We start from the raw sequence: 15,564 nt of genomic DNA on the forward strand, positions 1-15,564 counted from the left end.
GACTGACAGAGGCGCGGTGTAATCAGGGTGAGCGCCAGCGGGAGGGGGGCGTGACGTACCACGTGGGCAGAAACCTGGACGTCGCGGAAGCCCACGGAGTGAGCGGGGTTTGGAATTTGGTGTTGGTCGTTTTAGTCTCGCGCCGCTCTTGAAAGATGGGGGCACAACTGAGCACGGTAAGTCCTTGACGGGGCTCGCGGCGAATTGCTTCCGTGTTATAATACCACGGTGAATTTTGACAGACTCTTGGAAAGGCTGCTGGGAGGGTCTCGTTTAGTTGACTAAAGGGGTGGGGCACTTTTTCATTATTGCTATTCTTATAGCATTGTTTTTAAATACTACTTAATGCTTTTAGGTAATTAAGTTTGGCTAGAGGCGATTTTAAGGATTTGCTTCTCGGTATAGTCTTGCTGTTGGGCTTCTCTGTACTGACCGCAAAATTATGGGGTTTTTTGGTATTTGTCATTGCGAGGCTGGCGCTGGGCCTCCGATGAGTTTAAATTTGTTTTTGTTTTCCCTAAAGGCAAGGGAGGAGCCCACGGGAATTGGACAAGCTTCTCTTTGCTAGTCTGCTTAGAATTGGTAGACCGTGGGCTGTTGCTCGCAAGGCGTGTTGCTACGGTACATGCAGTGCTTAGTATCATCTCCTTGCTCTTCGTTACATTAGCACAGTAATCCCCCCCCCCCCCCCCCCCCCCCAAGTTTTCCTCCTGAAAATGCGTTACCAGTTCTGTTATTCCCAAAAATATTTTAATAAAGGGAATTTTGGGTTTCAATGGAGAGAGAGGTTCGTTATGCTAATTAAAAAAAAAATATTCTGCTCTACAGCTCTTGAGGAAAAAGGATCCTCAATTAAGCTAAGAAGACTTGTACAGACTCATCGACTTGTATTGTGGCTGTTAGCCTATGAAGTAGAAATGGTCTGTGGCTGCCTTTTTTGCAGGTCATTCCTGTGCAATTAAGTGGATTTTTATGTGAGTTGGCAAACAAGATCTTGGGAGCATAGCTGCTAGTAATATATTTAAAGGTTGAAAATATTGCAATGCATTTAGGTTTCAGATGTTTACCCATTATTTTGCATGATATAAATTCTGCTGCCTCTGCATAGGATAACGTGGTTATACCTGAAATTGGACTTACTGATTTTGACCAGGAAGTGGCCACAGCCAGAAGAATAGCATATGGATGGTGTTGATGCCCCTGTACAGGTCATTGGTGAGGCTACAGTACACTTGGAGTAAGGTGTTCATAGAGAGCAGGTCTGGTTTTTGGAGGCCATATCTTGCTAAGGATTAAAAAGACTTGAAGCGGTTAAGAGAAAAGCTACAAAAGTGGTATATTTGCACCACATGATGTATGAGGAGGGAGAGACTTGATGTCTTGAAGATGTACACCCTGGAGGAAAGGAGAAATGGAGGCAACATGATACAAGCATTCAAATATTTGAGAGGTATTAATATATTTATAAACCTTTTCAAAAGGATAGAACTAGACAACATTAATTTAAATTGCAGGGGGGCCCAACTCAGGAATAACATCAAGAAGTACTTTTTCACGGAGAGGGACGTAGATGCTTAGAATGCCTTCTCATGAGAGGTGGTAGAAATGAACAGTAACTGAATTCAAATTGCTTGGGATAAACATAGAGGAATCCTTTTTGAAGGCATAGAACCAAACAAGCTTAGCGGTGATTAGATGCAAACTCTAGTAATTGAGAAGCAAAGCCAGTGCTGGGCAGACTTCTATGCCTGAACGTGACTAGTCAGAGAGGTTATTGCAGGGTAAACATCTATGGTCTGTGCCCTGAAAATGGCAAGAACAAATCAAGTATGCATATGTGGTAACACATCGTACCTTATTAATTTATCTTGATGGACCAAACAATAATAATAATAACTTTATTCTTCTATACCGCCACAATCTTGCGACTTCTAGGCGGTTTACAATCAAGAGAGCTGGACATTCAGCGAAACACAATATGCAGATATACATAGGAAATACAGATAGCATAGACTTTAAGAAAGCAAGAATATAGAAATACAGTTTGCTTAGCAAGAGTATAAGATGTACATTTTGGTAGGTAATGTCCGAGAGGACCTGTTTGGAATAAGCCGCATGTTTTAGAAAATAACAATGAAAAATTACGATATTATAAAGATAATAGTTTATATGTATCACAGTTCCGTGAGATTCAGGTGGACTAAGGAGAGGGGGGGATAAAGGTGGTGGGAAGAGGTAAGGGGGGTAAAGGTAGGGGTAGAGGAGACCGTTTTTGGGGAGAGAGAGGGGGAAGCGGGTCAATTGTTTAGGTATTTCAAGTCTTTATCTTACTATGCCACTATGATGCCACTATGATGTTACTATGATGCCAACAAAACTGAGCTTCTAAAGTCAAATTTTCAGCTAAATAGGAGATTTTAAGTTTTCAGTTGAAAATTCATCTACCCATTTTTCCCCCAAAATAAGACCAGGTATTATATTAATTTTTGCTTCAAAAGATGCACTAGGGCTTATTTTCAGGGGATGTCTTATTTTTTTTTTCTGGGGATCAAAATACCGATGGTATTCCCTTCAAATCTACCATTAAATCAAGTGAATTGTGTCTGTATTCCGATTGGTCATGCACTAGGAAGGAGGCCTAAGACTCTGGTTGGTCCAGGTGCCTAAGGCCCCTCCAATGAGAGGGGCCTTAGGTATCTGAGCCAGTCAGATCCAGAATGCACTGGGAAGGGGATGTCCTGCCATTTTGCAGTGGCGGGCCTGCTGGCAAGAGGGAGTGGGTATCCCTCTTTCCGGCAATCTGATAAAGGTTTGGGGTGGAGTCAGGAGGGATCTTGGGGGTGTCAGGGGTGGAGTCAAGAATGTTGGGGGTGGAGTAGGGGAGTGTTTAGTGAGGTTCGGGGGATGATGGGGCCAGCGGCAGGAGGGAGTAGGCATTCCTTCTTCCTTTGACTGTGTTGGGAGGGTTCGCTGTTGCAGCAGGAGGAATTGGGCACTCTTCCTGCAGTGGACATTTGGGGGGGGCTTCAGGAGTCAATCTTAACTAGGACTTATTTTTGGGGTAGGGCTTATATTATGAGCATCTTTAAAAATCGTGCTAGGGCTTATTTTCTGGTTATTTTTGGGTAAATATGGTATATTTAGAATCCTCAAAATTATAGTAACATAGTAGATGAGAGCAGATAGCTCTGTTGATTATTCAACAAGATAAAATTTGTAGCATATAATAAATATGCATACTTGATCTTGTTCAGAACACAGACCATGGAAGCCTCCTAGGCACTGGTCTTATTCCCCAACTACTAGAGTTGATGTTAAAAGTCCCATTCTAGCCCATCCAGATATGTCTAACCATATTTATTTAACCTCCCCCCCCCTTTAAAAAGTTTCTGGTCATGGCAGTAACAGCTCTGATGCTCCTAGAATTCCCATGTGAACATAGAAGAAAAGTATTGGTTTAGCATGTTTGCTTTTTCCTCATCACTCTCCACATATTGGTTCCCAGCATCTTTTGTTTAGCAATTCCATTTTTCATCTTCCTCCTTTCACTAATATATCTGAAAAATTTTTGTCTCCCTTTTTTTTACATTTTTAGCCATTTGTTCTTCCGCCTGCGCTTTCTCCAGAGGTATCTCTCTCTTGGCTTCTTTCAGTTTCACCCTGTAGTCCTTTCTGCACTCCTCTATATCTTTTTTTATGTTGCACTGTTCAGGAAGAAATGTGATCATGTGATTTAAAATTTTAACTATGCGCAGCCCTGATTTAAAACAATTATGTGGGTGCAGTGTATTGAGTTTTGGGTAGGTGTTGATTTCAGGTGAAGGACTATTCTAACTGACAATTTTATATTTGATTTACTTAAGAATACATTATATTCAGCTGGTTCTAAGCAGCTCTGAAAACGCTTAAAATAATTTTTCTTTTGAGGGCATGTTTGGGAAGAAGAAGCAGATAGAGATTATGGTAAATCGGCCCTTGCTGTTTTAGGGTGGAGATCTTAAAGGCTTTAGTCAGGGTGGGGTTTTCTTGTATTGTTTGCATGGCCTAGTGGTGTTGGGACAGATTCATGAACTTACCTCATAGGCAAGAGTTATTAGTTTAAATTATACTCTGACGTGAAATAGTAACCCACCAAAAAAGGGCTCTCATTTGGAACCTCTTAAGATAACTTTGCCATAGTATTTTGTATAACTTGCAGCAAGAGATCAACTAGCTGGTAAACCGAGGAGAGAGCCACATCCTATGTTTCCTATCTGATATGAAAGCTATAATTTAATCAGTTAAAAATTAGAGCCTCTTCCTAGCTTTCTGGGATGCTTGATTTTCAAATGGAGCACATAAGCTAATAAAATATTAAGAATTTATACATTCTTACGCTCCAGCCTTGCAAAGTGAATGTTAATTCAATATATGTACACTGTTTTGAGTCGCCAGGAGGTTTTTGCTGATTAATGAAATTTAGTCTCCGAGTAGTAGTGCGTTACACGATTTTATTTTACCAGGGGATGCTTAACACAAACAGCATGCAAATTATACGCACACTGTTTGTATTGAGGATTGGCTGTAAAAGGGAGAGGAACCCACCTAGCACCTGCGCACAAGAGTTGAGCAGTTTGCAGGCCCATTAGAGTGCAGGCTGTGATTTGTTTTTTGCCTCTTGTACAGAGAGCTCTGATGATGTCCTTCAAGTTGCAACTGAAGCCTCTGTTGCTAAGGCAAGTTTGGGAGTCTTTTAAAATTTTTGAGTTCCATGGTGATTTTAGACGCAGCTGTTAGGTACAGTTGTTAGGCGCAGGACACGTACCTGGCCACTCTTTCAGACTTTAATTTCAAGCAAAATGCTCCTGCCTTCATGTTAACGAGGCTCTAGACCTGCTGGAAAAGTTTGCTTACTAAAAAGTAGGCATTCTTTGCTGTGCATTACAGTGAGTACTCTTTGATTTGGTTTTGTTTTTTAAATTCTTTATTTATCTTTTCAAATAGTACAAACTTTGAAAGGAAATACAGTACATGAAATATTGCCAATTTCCATTGACAGAAATTATAAAGGAAAATGTATTATTACTTATAGTCCACAACTGGATGGACAAGAATGAAAAATCCATGGGAAATGGAAGTACTTAAATCAGATAACAGGAAATAAAGCAGATACAATCCAAATTAAAATGGTTCATCCTGGGTTGCCATCGAAATCCCTTTACTCTCCAAGAAAAACCGCAATTGAGCAGGATCAAAAATATATACCCATTACCCTGATAAAAATAAAACATTTACAAGGAAATCTCAGTTGGTATTCTGCACCTAAAGAAACAACTTTATTGCGTTATGTAAGAAATTCTTTCCTCCGAACTTGTCCATTTCGAGACAACAGGAAAAATATATATCCTTTTCTCCTAAAAAAGAAGACTTGTTTAAGATTACGATTATAATATAACTTCAACACTAGTGTTGCTTGCCCAGAAAGTTCTATCTCTGATGACTCCAACATAGCAGATAAATCAACTTCCTTCTGTTCTTTTCAAATAATAAATCCTCTGTAAAGGGGGGGATATTAGATTCAGAAATCTTTAGAATTGTAGTCATAAAAATTTTGGAAAGTTCTTCAGGAGACATAAGCCTGGTAACAGGAAAATTCAAGATTCTCAAATTCAAACTTCTATTTTGATTTTCTAGATTTCAATTTTTCTCAAAATTAACAACTTATCCGCCATTTGTTGAGTTACTGAACTTTTCATCTCAGTCAAATGTTTCTCCACCTTAACCAATTGTGTTGTATTATATATTGTTGAGTTACTGCCTTAAAATGGTTTACCTTAGTAGATAGATTTAAAGTAACTGTCACAAAATTTGTATATATAACCGAATGTAGGTTTTCAATTGCATTCCAGAGTAAATCTAGTATAACCACCCATGCTCTCTCGGGAGGCTTGAAGGGGGATACAAGTGCCTAATTTCCATCGGCTCCCTCATCGGCAGCCTTGCCCAAAATTCCCTCTCCCTCACCACCGCTTGATCTCGCCGGCATAGAGCCCCCAACAAGCGACAACGCCACTATTGGTGTTGAAGACATCAGATCTATCACTTCCGGGTCAGTCGCAGGGTCAGCTTGCTCCCCTCTGTCTATATTCCAAGGACCCTCCTTGGGCGCCTGAGCCACTGTGACCTCTCTGAGAATTGGGGGGTGTATTGGGTCCTCCTGGGCTCAATGATAACTCATCATCCAAACTTTGTTCTTCCTCCAACACAACAGCAGAAACTCCTGACATTATTGGATTGACTGTATACTCTTATTACAGTCTGACGTGGAGATGAGGTAGCAGGAACAGTTGGAGGGATCACCCACTGCCTCCTTCTTTTGATAATCCCCAAATCCCCAAGTATAACCTAAGAAAGGTGGGCAGCACTGCAACCAAATACCACTCTTCCAAACGAGGGAAACACCGTATTACAATAAATATATAATAATAGCGAGGCCTCAGTGCAACAGTCAAAGCTATGGTGCTCCTGGCTTAATGTGGTAAGGCGAGACTTTTTCTCAAGTTCCGCTGTGCACCATCACAGGCCTCACTTGTGCACAACTAATAATGAACCTAATAATATATAAAGTGCCAAGGGCAAAAATCATTTAATAGAAAAGCATAAGACTGCAGTGCTGTCAACATTTCAAGGCTAGCGATCAAAACTAGCAGGATATGTAAATTTATCTGTGGTGACTACCTGATATCTTCATGTCCGTCATTCTCACAAGAATTTTCAAACAAGGCTCAACAAAATTGCCGAGTTGTAGTTCAGCTCAACTGGTCCAGTTTCAAGTAAATACCCTTCTTCAGGAGCAGTAAAGGACAAAATCTTTAAAAGAATTTGGCATGCTGTCAATCTGTAAGACGCCCGCTGATTTACATATCCCGCTGGTTTTGATCATTAGCCTTGAAATGTTGATAGCACTGCAGTCTTATGCTTTTCTATTAAATGATTTTTTCACTTAGCACTTTATATATTATTAGGTTCATTATTAGTTGTGCACAAGTGAGGCTTGTGATGGTGCACAGCGGAACTTGAGAAAGAATCCCGCTTTACCACGTTAAGCAAGGAGCACTGGTATTCAGCATACCATAGCTTTGACTGTTGCACTGAGGCCTCATTATTATTATATATTTATTGTAATATGGTGTTTCCCCCGTTTGGAGGGGTGGTATTTGGTTGCAGTGCTGCCCACCTTTCTTGGGTTATACTTGTGGGATTTTGGGATTATTAATTGATTAGTATTCCCCTTTGGATATTTTGTAAGTTTTGAATATTCTTTCTTTTGGACATTGAGGTAATACATTTTTTTAGAAAGTATTTCAGGAAATAAATCCTGCAGATCAGGAGCTCTCAGCTACACGTCCTGCTCAGTCGTCATCTTCGCTCATTTTAATACTAATGAGCTACTTGTAATGCATTTGCATAGGATTTCTTGGTGGCTTTTACCGTGAACAGTAAAAGCCACTGAGAACCATTTTGTGTATTGGAGGCTGAACTAAATGTGCAAGCTAGACTCTTGGCTTGTATGGTAAGCTTTTGAGCATCTGCCCCAAAGTGGTTAATACATTTTAATTAATAGTAGTAATAATACCTTCTCTTAGATTCTTAATGATGTGAATATGTAGTGCACTTAATTCTCTCAGTTATAGATAAGAAGGAAACAATACCAGAGGTAATTTTGGGGGAGTTGGGGTTGTAGAAAGATTTATGGTGCACTAATCAAATACGTGCCTGTTAGTTTTCTAGGGAAGACCATAATATCTCATCCAGGTTCAGCTATCTTTGCCTACTTAACGACACCAGACCCAGGCTGATGAGAAATAGTTTTATTATGAAAATAGAAAAATATAATTTATAAGCCAGCAGCAATTACTAATTATTGTTCACAAAATATTTGATTACATATATGAAACTCAGTACATAATTATTACAACACACTTGCTAGATAAATAAGTAAAACTAATTCTTACACCCTAACTAATTCTTACACTCTAAATAATTCCTTATAATAATAATTCCTGATTAGCAGCAAACTAAATATATCGCTTGTCACCACAGGTGCTTTACTTTTCCTTATCCAAAACCACAATAGGATTCATTTATCTAACCCCAGCTGATAATAGAATTCCGTATTCTCACCATCCAATTAGGCCTTGGCACAAAATCAGGTGAAAGGGAAGACGTCTTCTACTCAGCACTGAAGATACGAATTCTTTTGGTACCGGAACAAGAGTTCGTCGGCCACTGGAGAAGCTGTAACTTAGGTTGGCAGCAAAGGTTTCCTTTATGTGATGGAATCCAGATCTGTTTGAGGTCCGGTTTCTCTCTCTCAGGCAGAGAGTCACAAGAGGTAACTTTTCAGGTCTTAATTATTATAGAAGAAGTGCATGGAGAACACCTATGATAAGATGCGAGTTCACCCACATCCTAACACATGCTAAATTATAATTAGCACGTTTCACTTGGATCTCATCAGATGACCTCCCCGGACCAATCCAGAAACATAACTTAGATGAATAGCTTTCCTGTATAGAGTCTCGTACAGGCTGAGACAGAGGCGCCTTCGTTAGATAAGACCAGCGCAGGAGCAATTCCTCCCCCAAGATTTACACAGGTTGAACATGGAGGCATAGCTGGATGTCCTTGACTAGAATACAGTTCTGGTAAATACCCAGAACGCATCAGGCAGAAACAGCAAAGATGTGTTCTTCTTTCTTTTCTTGCTAGGTTCAGGCTGGAATGATTTCTTGCAAATAATGGTTCAGACTTGATGTCAGAGAGGCCTAACCTTCAGGTGCAAATAAGGAAACACCCCTACAGGGTGAGAGAGAAGGGGAAGAAAAAAATGCTCTAGTTGTTCTTTTGGATTGGTAGATGTGAATCGCTTGTATACTCTTTCCAAAAATACTAGGACTAGGGGGCATGTGATGTAACTACTAAGTAGTAGATTTTTAAAACTAACCGGAGAAAATATTTCTTCACACAACATACAGTATAATTAAACTCTGGAATTCATTTCCAGAGAATGTGATGAAATAGCTGCTTGGGGGGTTTAAAAATAGTTTGTATAATTTCCTAAAAGAGAAGTCCATAGGCCATTACTGAGATGGCTTGGGGAAATCAACTGCTTATTCCTAGGATAAGCAGCATAAAATCTTTTACTACTTGGTATCTAGCTAGGTACTTGAGACCTGGTTTGGCCACTGTTGGAAACAGGATACTGGGCTTGATGGACCTTCAGTCGGTCCCAGTATGGGATTTCTGTTCTTATGACCTGGAAAGTGATGATTGAAAAGGGGTATGATGCAGGGGTGGGGAGCGACACCCCCCTATTAAAAAATTACTGACTATGCCACTGAAGGGAAGGGGAGAGGGAAACAAGATAGATCTGAGAAGGAGTCGGAGAAATTGAAGAAATCTGAAGGTGAAAGAGTGCCAAACATAGGACAGGAAGAGAGAAAAATAATAGCAAATGGAAAGGAGGCCCTGGAAACTATTAAGAATACAGACAGAGGAAAGAAGACCCAAAGACTGATTAGAATATTAAAATTACTAGACTACAAAAGTAGAAAAAATGACTTATTTTCAGTTTAGTGATTTGAATTATGTTGGTGTTGAGAATTTACATCTGTTGACTTTATTTTGTACTGTACAGGAGGACATACATTTCTTTCTAGTTCTCTGGTGCTGAACAACATGCAGAGTTGGGTATCTCAGCTTTGATTTTGTCTGCTTTTTTTTTTTTTTGCGTTTCTCTATTTTGTTACGGGTGAGAGTCATGTTCTACAGCTGAGGTAAATGTGGTGTCTGTAGGAATCTGTAATAGTCCCATTTTGTTCCATTTTCCCAGTAGCAGGTATATTTGTGCTCTAATGTATTTCAGTGGCATAATTTAAATGAAATAACTACTTCTCAGGGTTACAGGTATGGATGGGGATGGGATGGAATGGATCTTAGCAGGGACAAGTGGGTATGGGTTAGATTCCAGAGGTATATTGAAAATCACTGGCCTAGAGGCTGAACAGAAACTCATAGCACAGATCAGCAATTCCATGGTCAGGTGTAGAGGAGCAGCAATTGTAAAGGCATATAAGTAAGGGGGCTGCAATCAGAAGAGACTGAGATGTGGTGGAGAAACAAGTCTTTCCCTATGGTGACGCTAAGGCCTCCTTTTACGAAAGCAGTTTCTAGTGTGGGGAGCCACACTGAATGGCCTGCACTGCTCCCGACTCTCATTGAATTCCTATGAGTGTGTGGAGCAGCTCGGGCCATTCAGTGCGGCTCTCCACGCTAGAAATTGCTATTGCAGTTTCGTAGAAGAGGGGGTAAATGAATGCGGACGAGGGCTACTGAATAAGATAAGGAAAGGTACTAAAAGAAAATCGGATTTAGGAGAGCCTTGCCAGAAGCAAAGGATGTGTACAGGAAAGATTTACTTGTAGGTTTTATTTCTGAATGGTTTTTGGACTTTTAAGGTAATTTATGGATATCTTTGCAGTTTTAAGAAATTAATGCATTTAAAATGTGATTAAATCAAGCAAATAAACTTAAAATTTGTGCAAATCAACTTTTATATTCATTTAGGAAGTTACATTTATTTGGGAAGTTTGTGCAAACTGATTTACCTTTCACAAACTGTAGCTATCTAGTTAGGATGTGCAAAAGCTTAACAGAACCACTTGCATCACACTGCCAGTGAGCAAGACAGACTGGTTAACTGACGGCATACGTGCACAGTGGAAAGTAAGATTGCTTGCTTGCTACCGCTACCCCCCCAAAAAAAAAACAACAACAACCCACTTGATTACTGCATTGAATTACCAGGTATATAACATTTGCATTCTATTTTGATAACTAATCACTGTCTTAGATATTCTTTTAAGAGAGAATGTTGAACAGTTTTCCAGCTTAGAAACTGGTTGTCTAGTACAGTGGTTTCCAAACTTTCTGAGATCATTGGAACCCCCTAGACTACAGACTTCCACTTAGATCTAACCCCCCTCCCTCTGATGGTGTTGAGTCCTAACTTTGCTGGCGGGGATGCCTATTCCCTGCCAGCTGAAGAGGCCCACTTCCTGAGGCCCAAGCTCCATGCTGCCTACAGCAAGCAAATCGGTGGCATGCTTCAGCTACCAGTGCTGGCATTCTCACACTTGCCCCCTCCTCCTCTTCCCCTATTCCCTTTAGTGTCTGTACTTCAACCCCCTCCAACCCCTGCTGCTTCTCTGGCCTCTAGACCAGCAACAGAGCAAGCTGCAGCCACTGCGGGGCTGACTTCTTCATCCATGCGGCTGCCGGCTGTGCCCAGGAACAGGAAGCGATGTCCGAGACAGGGCTGGACAGTCATCTGCATGGATCTAGCATACAGTCCTGTGGTGGTTGCAGCTTGTTTTGTCTCTGCTGCTGCTGGTCAGCTAAAGAATCAGCAGGAGGGAAGTGGGAGAAAATATGCCATGTCACCCCCTGCGAGTTTGCTGTCTCCTGGGGTGCCACAGTGTGAACATAAGAATTGCCGCTGCTGGGTCAGACCAGTGGTCCATTGTGCCCAGCAGTCCGCTCAGACAGTGGCCCTTAGGTCAAAGACCAGTGCCCTATTTGAGTCTAGCCTTACTTGCGTATGTTCTGTTCCAGTAGGAATTTATCCAACCTTGTCTTGAATCCCTGAAGGGTGCTTTCCCCTAAGCCTCTGGAAGAGCGTTCCAGATTTCTACCACTCTCTGGGTGAAGAAGAACTTCCTTACGTTTGTACAGAATCTTTTCCCTTCTAACTTTAGCGAGTGCCCTCTCGTTCTATTCACCTTGGAGAGGGTGAACAGTCTCTCTTTCTCTACTAAGTCAATTCCCTTCAATATCTTGAATGTTTCGATCATGTCCCCTCTCGGTCTTCTCTTCTCAAGGGAAAAGAGGCCCAGTTTCTCTAGCCTCTGATTGTACGGCAACTCCCCCAGTCCCTTAACCATTTTTGTTGCTCTTCTCTGGACCCTTTCGAGTAGTACTATGTCCTTTTTCATGTACGGTGACCAGTGTGGGGTGCACCATGGCCTGGTATAATGGCATGATAACTTTTTCAGATCTGTTTGTGATCCCTTTCTTAATCATTCCTAACATTCTGTTTGCCCTTTCCGCCGCCGTGCAGCTTAGTAACTGCTGGTCTAGTAATTAGAATAATGAATTATTTCTGTCATTTTTGAGTTTTGGACATGTAACTTCATCTCACACTTTCAAGTACCCACTTAAAGTCCAATTTACTGTTTTGGGGCTTTTTCTAGTCATAGAGTAGGATTAATATTCCTGGACTAAGGTGCCGCATAAGTGCGGAAATAATACATTCTGTTATGTTCACATGTAATGTTTTTTTTCTTCTGGGCTGGTTTTGTTAATTCAATTGCCCTAGCTCTTAATAAGTATGCAAATTAATTTGCCTTCAGTTTAATTACAAACCCCCACTTTTACAAAACCGTAGTGCGGTGTTTAGCGCATGAGCTCATGAGCATCTGAGCTGTTAACCACTGTGGCTGGCACAAAAAACTGCACTACAGTTTTATAATGAATGAGAAGTGGCTATACTTTTTTGGGTTTTTTTTTTTAAACTTCTGTGTTGGAACCAGCTAAATATGTTAGGAGAAACACGTTTAGTGACATGAAAAAGGCTGATCGCTCTCTGCTGATTAAAAAAAAATTGCATGTTTAGGCAGAGATACTGCTTCAGATTGCAAATCGAGTATTCATTCTCACCACACTCTCTTTCCTCTAAAAGCATTGATGCTGCTGAAATCAAAATTTAAAAATAGAATAATTGGGTTCATAAAATATTTATTTACTTTGTGTTGCCTCCCAACAGAGCAGCGCTGAGGTTTTAAGAGTGGATTTTGACATAGTTTTTCCATTTGCTGTCAGGAACGACTTGCTAAATAGCACAGAGGTTAGTCAGAGCAAGCTTTTGCTGGAGAGAGACTGATCACTTGCCAGCCTTCTTTAGCAGTCCCCTTTTTGCTGAAGTGCAGAGGGATTGCTGTTCTCTTCTTCATTCCTCTTTTTCAACAGTGAGGATAGAATATTGAGAGAACTTTTTTGATAAGTTTCTTCTACTGATTGATGCATGCATTTGATTGACTTTTTTCTAAAATACTTTCTGAATCTGAACCATTCTGACATAGTTTCAAGGTGTAGAAATATTCTGCAGCCCCTACCCTCTCTCTCTTCATCCTTTTGCATCCCCCTTCATGAACAGTATCTATTGATCCACCTTTTGTCCTGTTTGTCTGTCATAATTAGATTGTAAGCTCTTTTGAGCAGGGACTTTCTCTTGCATGCTTAATGTACAGCACTGCACGCTTCTGGTAGCACTATAGAAAATTGATCCAGAAGAGAGGAAGACAGGCACACCAGCTCAGGGGTCTCCAAACTTTTCCATCTAGAAGGCCCACCAAAAGATTTTAGGCTTACACGTGTAATTTGCTTGCTGCGTTTGTCCCCACACAGAAGTATAGAGCCCACATTTAACCCCGGAAAAACAAAAAAATTAAATGATTGCTGCTTTTGTGGAAATAAACTCTAGCTTGTGCTCAGTTTTTAACAATTGTTTATTAATATATCGATATATGAGGACACACAAGTCTTAAAGGTAGACATAGTATATTCTAAATTCTGGACAAAAGCCAGCCTCTTATATAGGGAATTTGGCATCTTAAACACAAAGGGATCACATGAATACATAAAAATAGATTCATTACTACAGGAACATAGATTAGTTTACTCTCCTTCATCTCTTTGACCATCTGGAGGCCTAGTATTAGGGTAATAAACTGGTCACTACCCAAGGTACGGTACAAGTGACTTAGGTTTTTCCTCTCCATAAGGGCAGTGAAACGCAGATTCAACAAAGAGATCATACCTATGTATGATCTCTTTATTGAATCTGCGTTTCACTGCCCTTATGGAGAGGAAAAACCTAAGTCACTTGTACCGTACCTTGGGTAGTGACCAGTTTATTACCCTAATACTAGGCCTCCAGATGGTCAAAGAGATGAAGGAGAGTAAACTAACCTATGTTCCTGTAGTAATGAATCTATTTTTATGTATTCATGTGATCCCTTTGTGTTTAAGATGCCAAATTCCCTATATAAGAGGCTGGCTTTTGTCCAGAATTTAGAATATACTATGTCTACCTTTAAGACTTGTGTGTCCTCATATATCGATATATTAATAAACAATTGTTAAAAACTGAGCACAAGCTAGAGTTTATTTCCACAAAAGCAGCAATCATTTAATTTTTTTGTTTTTCCATGTAGTTAATGATCATGATCTTACTAGTTCCAGAAGAATCCTAGCTCAATACTAGAGATACAGTCATATATTAATTTTCAGCCCCAAAAAGGCACTAGGTCTTATTTTCGGGGTAGGTCTTGTACAATAATCATCTCTCCTTTCCTTTCCTCCACTCCAATTCGTCCTATTTCCTTTCTCTCCCCCACATGTGCAGCATCTTTCCTTCCCTCTCACCCATCCCCTTGTGCAGTATCTTTCTATCCCTCCCTCCCATCCCTTGTGCAGCAGAACCCTTGCAGCTTCTATCCCTCCTTCCCTCCCATCCCTTGTGCAGCAGAACCCTTGCCGCTTCTATCCCTCCCTCCCTTCCCCCCCCCTGCGGCGCAACCCCCTTCTCTGACCCTTCCAGCTCTCCCCTGCCAACCGCAAGACCGAAATACTTCATAATAAACGGCAACATCGGCAGCAATCTAGACAAGCTGTTTTGCGGCTTTCTCCTGCCTGGGCGTTCCTCTGCCGCATCACTGATGTTGTCAGCAACACGGCACACGGAACCCCCAGCGAGAGAAGGCCCGAAGCAGCCTGTCTAGAATACTGCCGATGCTGTTTGTTACAATACAAGGTATTTCGGTCTCATGGTTGGCAGGGGAGAGATGTAAGGGTCAACGGCAGGCGGGGAGGGGGGGTGCAGGGGGTGGGGCAGGGCGGGGGAAGCACTGCTGCCAGTGACTAGGGCTTATTATCCCAGGACAAGCAGGCAGCATATTCTTAACGTATGGGTGACGTCACCGACGGAGCCCCGGTACGGACCTTTTTAACTAGAAAGTTCTAGTTGGCCGCACCGCGCATGCGCAGGTGCCTTCCCGCCCGACGGAGGAGTGCGTGGCCTCCAGTTTCTTCGTTTCCGCGGAGCGAAGAAGACGCATGTGCTTTTCAACGGCTGTTGAAAACTCTCAATTTGCCTTCCCGCTCGCGATTTTTGATCCAATTTTGGTTCTATTTTTGTCTTTCGACTTCATTCTTCTAAAAAAAAAAAAAAAAAAAAATTCTTTTCGTGTCTTTTTCCTTATTTTTGCAGCCGGCCCAGGCGGGGCCTGTTGTAATCATCCAAGCCTCCGGGTTTGATTTCGCGGAGGCCGTGTTTCCCTTCATGCCCCCTCAACCGGGCTTCAAGAAGTGCCAGCGGTGTGCACGCCCGATCTCTTTAACTGACCCACACAACTGGTGCCTTCAGTGTTTGGGTCCAGAGCATCGGGCTGACACCTGCACCCG

The 15,564-nt window shown here is 41.4% G+C and overlaps 1 protein-coding gene across 1 annotated transcript in view; it reads left to right on the forward strand.

Moving 5' to 3' along the window:
- Positions 1-3: 3 nt before the first annotated feature.
- LOC117363881 (NADH-cytochrome b5 reductase 3) overlaps positions 4-15,564 on the forward strand; it is a 133,175-nt gene continuing 117,614 nt past the window's right edge. Inside the window, exon 1 of the mRNA XM_033952390.1 lies at positions 4-176. Coding sequence (XP_033808281.1) covers positions 156-176 — 21 coding nt within the window. The 5' untranslated portion in view covers positions 4-155. The remainder of the gene's footprint in view (positions 177-15,564) is intronic.

The sequence above is a fragment of the Geotrypetes seraphini genome, chromosome 7 (assembly GCF_902459505.1).
Source record: "Geotrypetes seraphini chromosome 7, aGeoSer1.1, whole genome shotgun sequence".
Classification (NCBI taxonomy): Eukaryota; Metazoa; Chordata; class Amphibia; order Gymnophiona; family Dermophiidae; genus Geotrypetes; species Geotrypetes seraphini.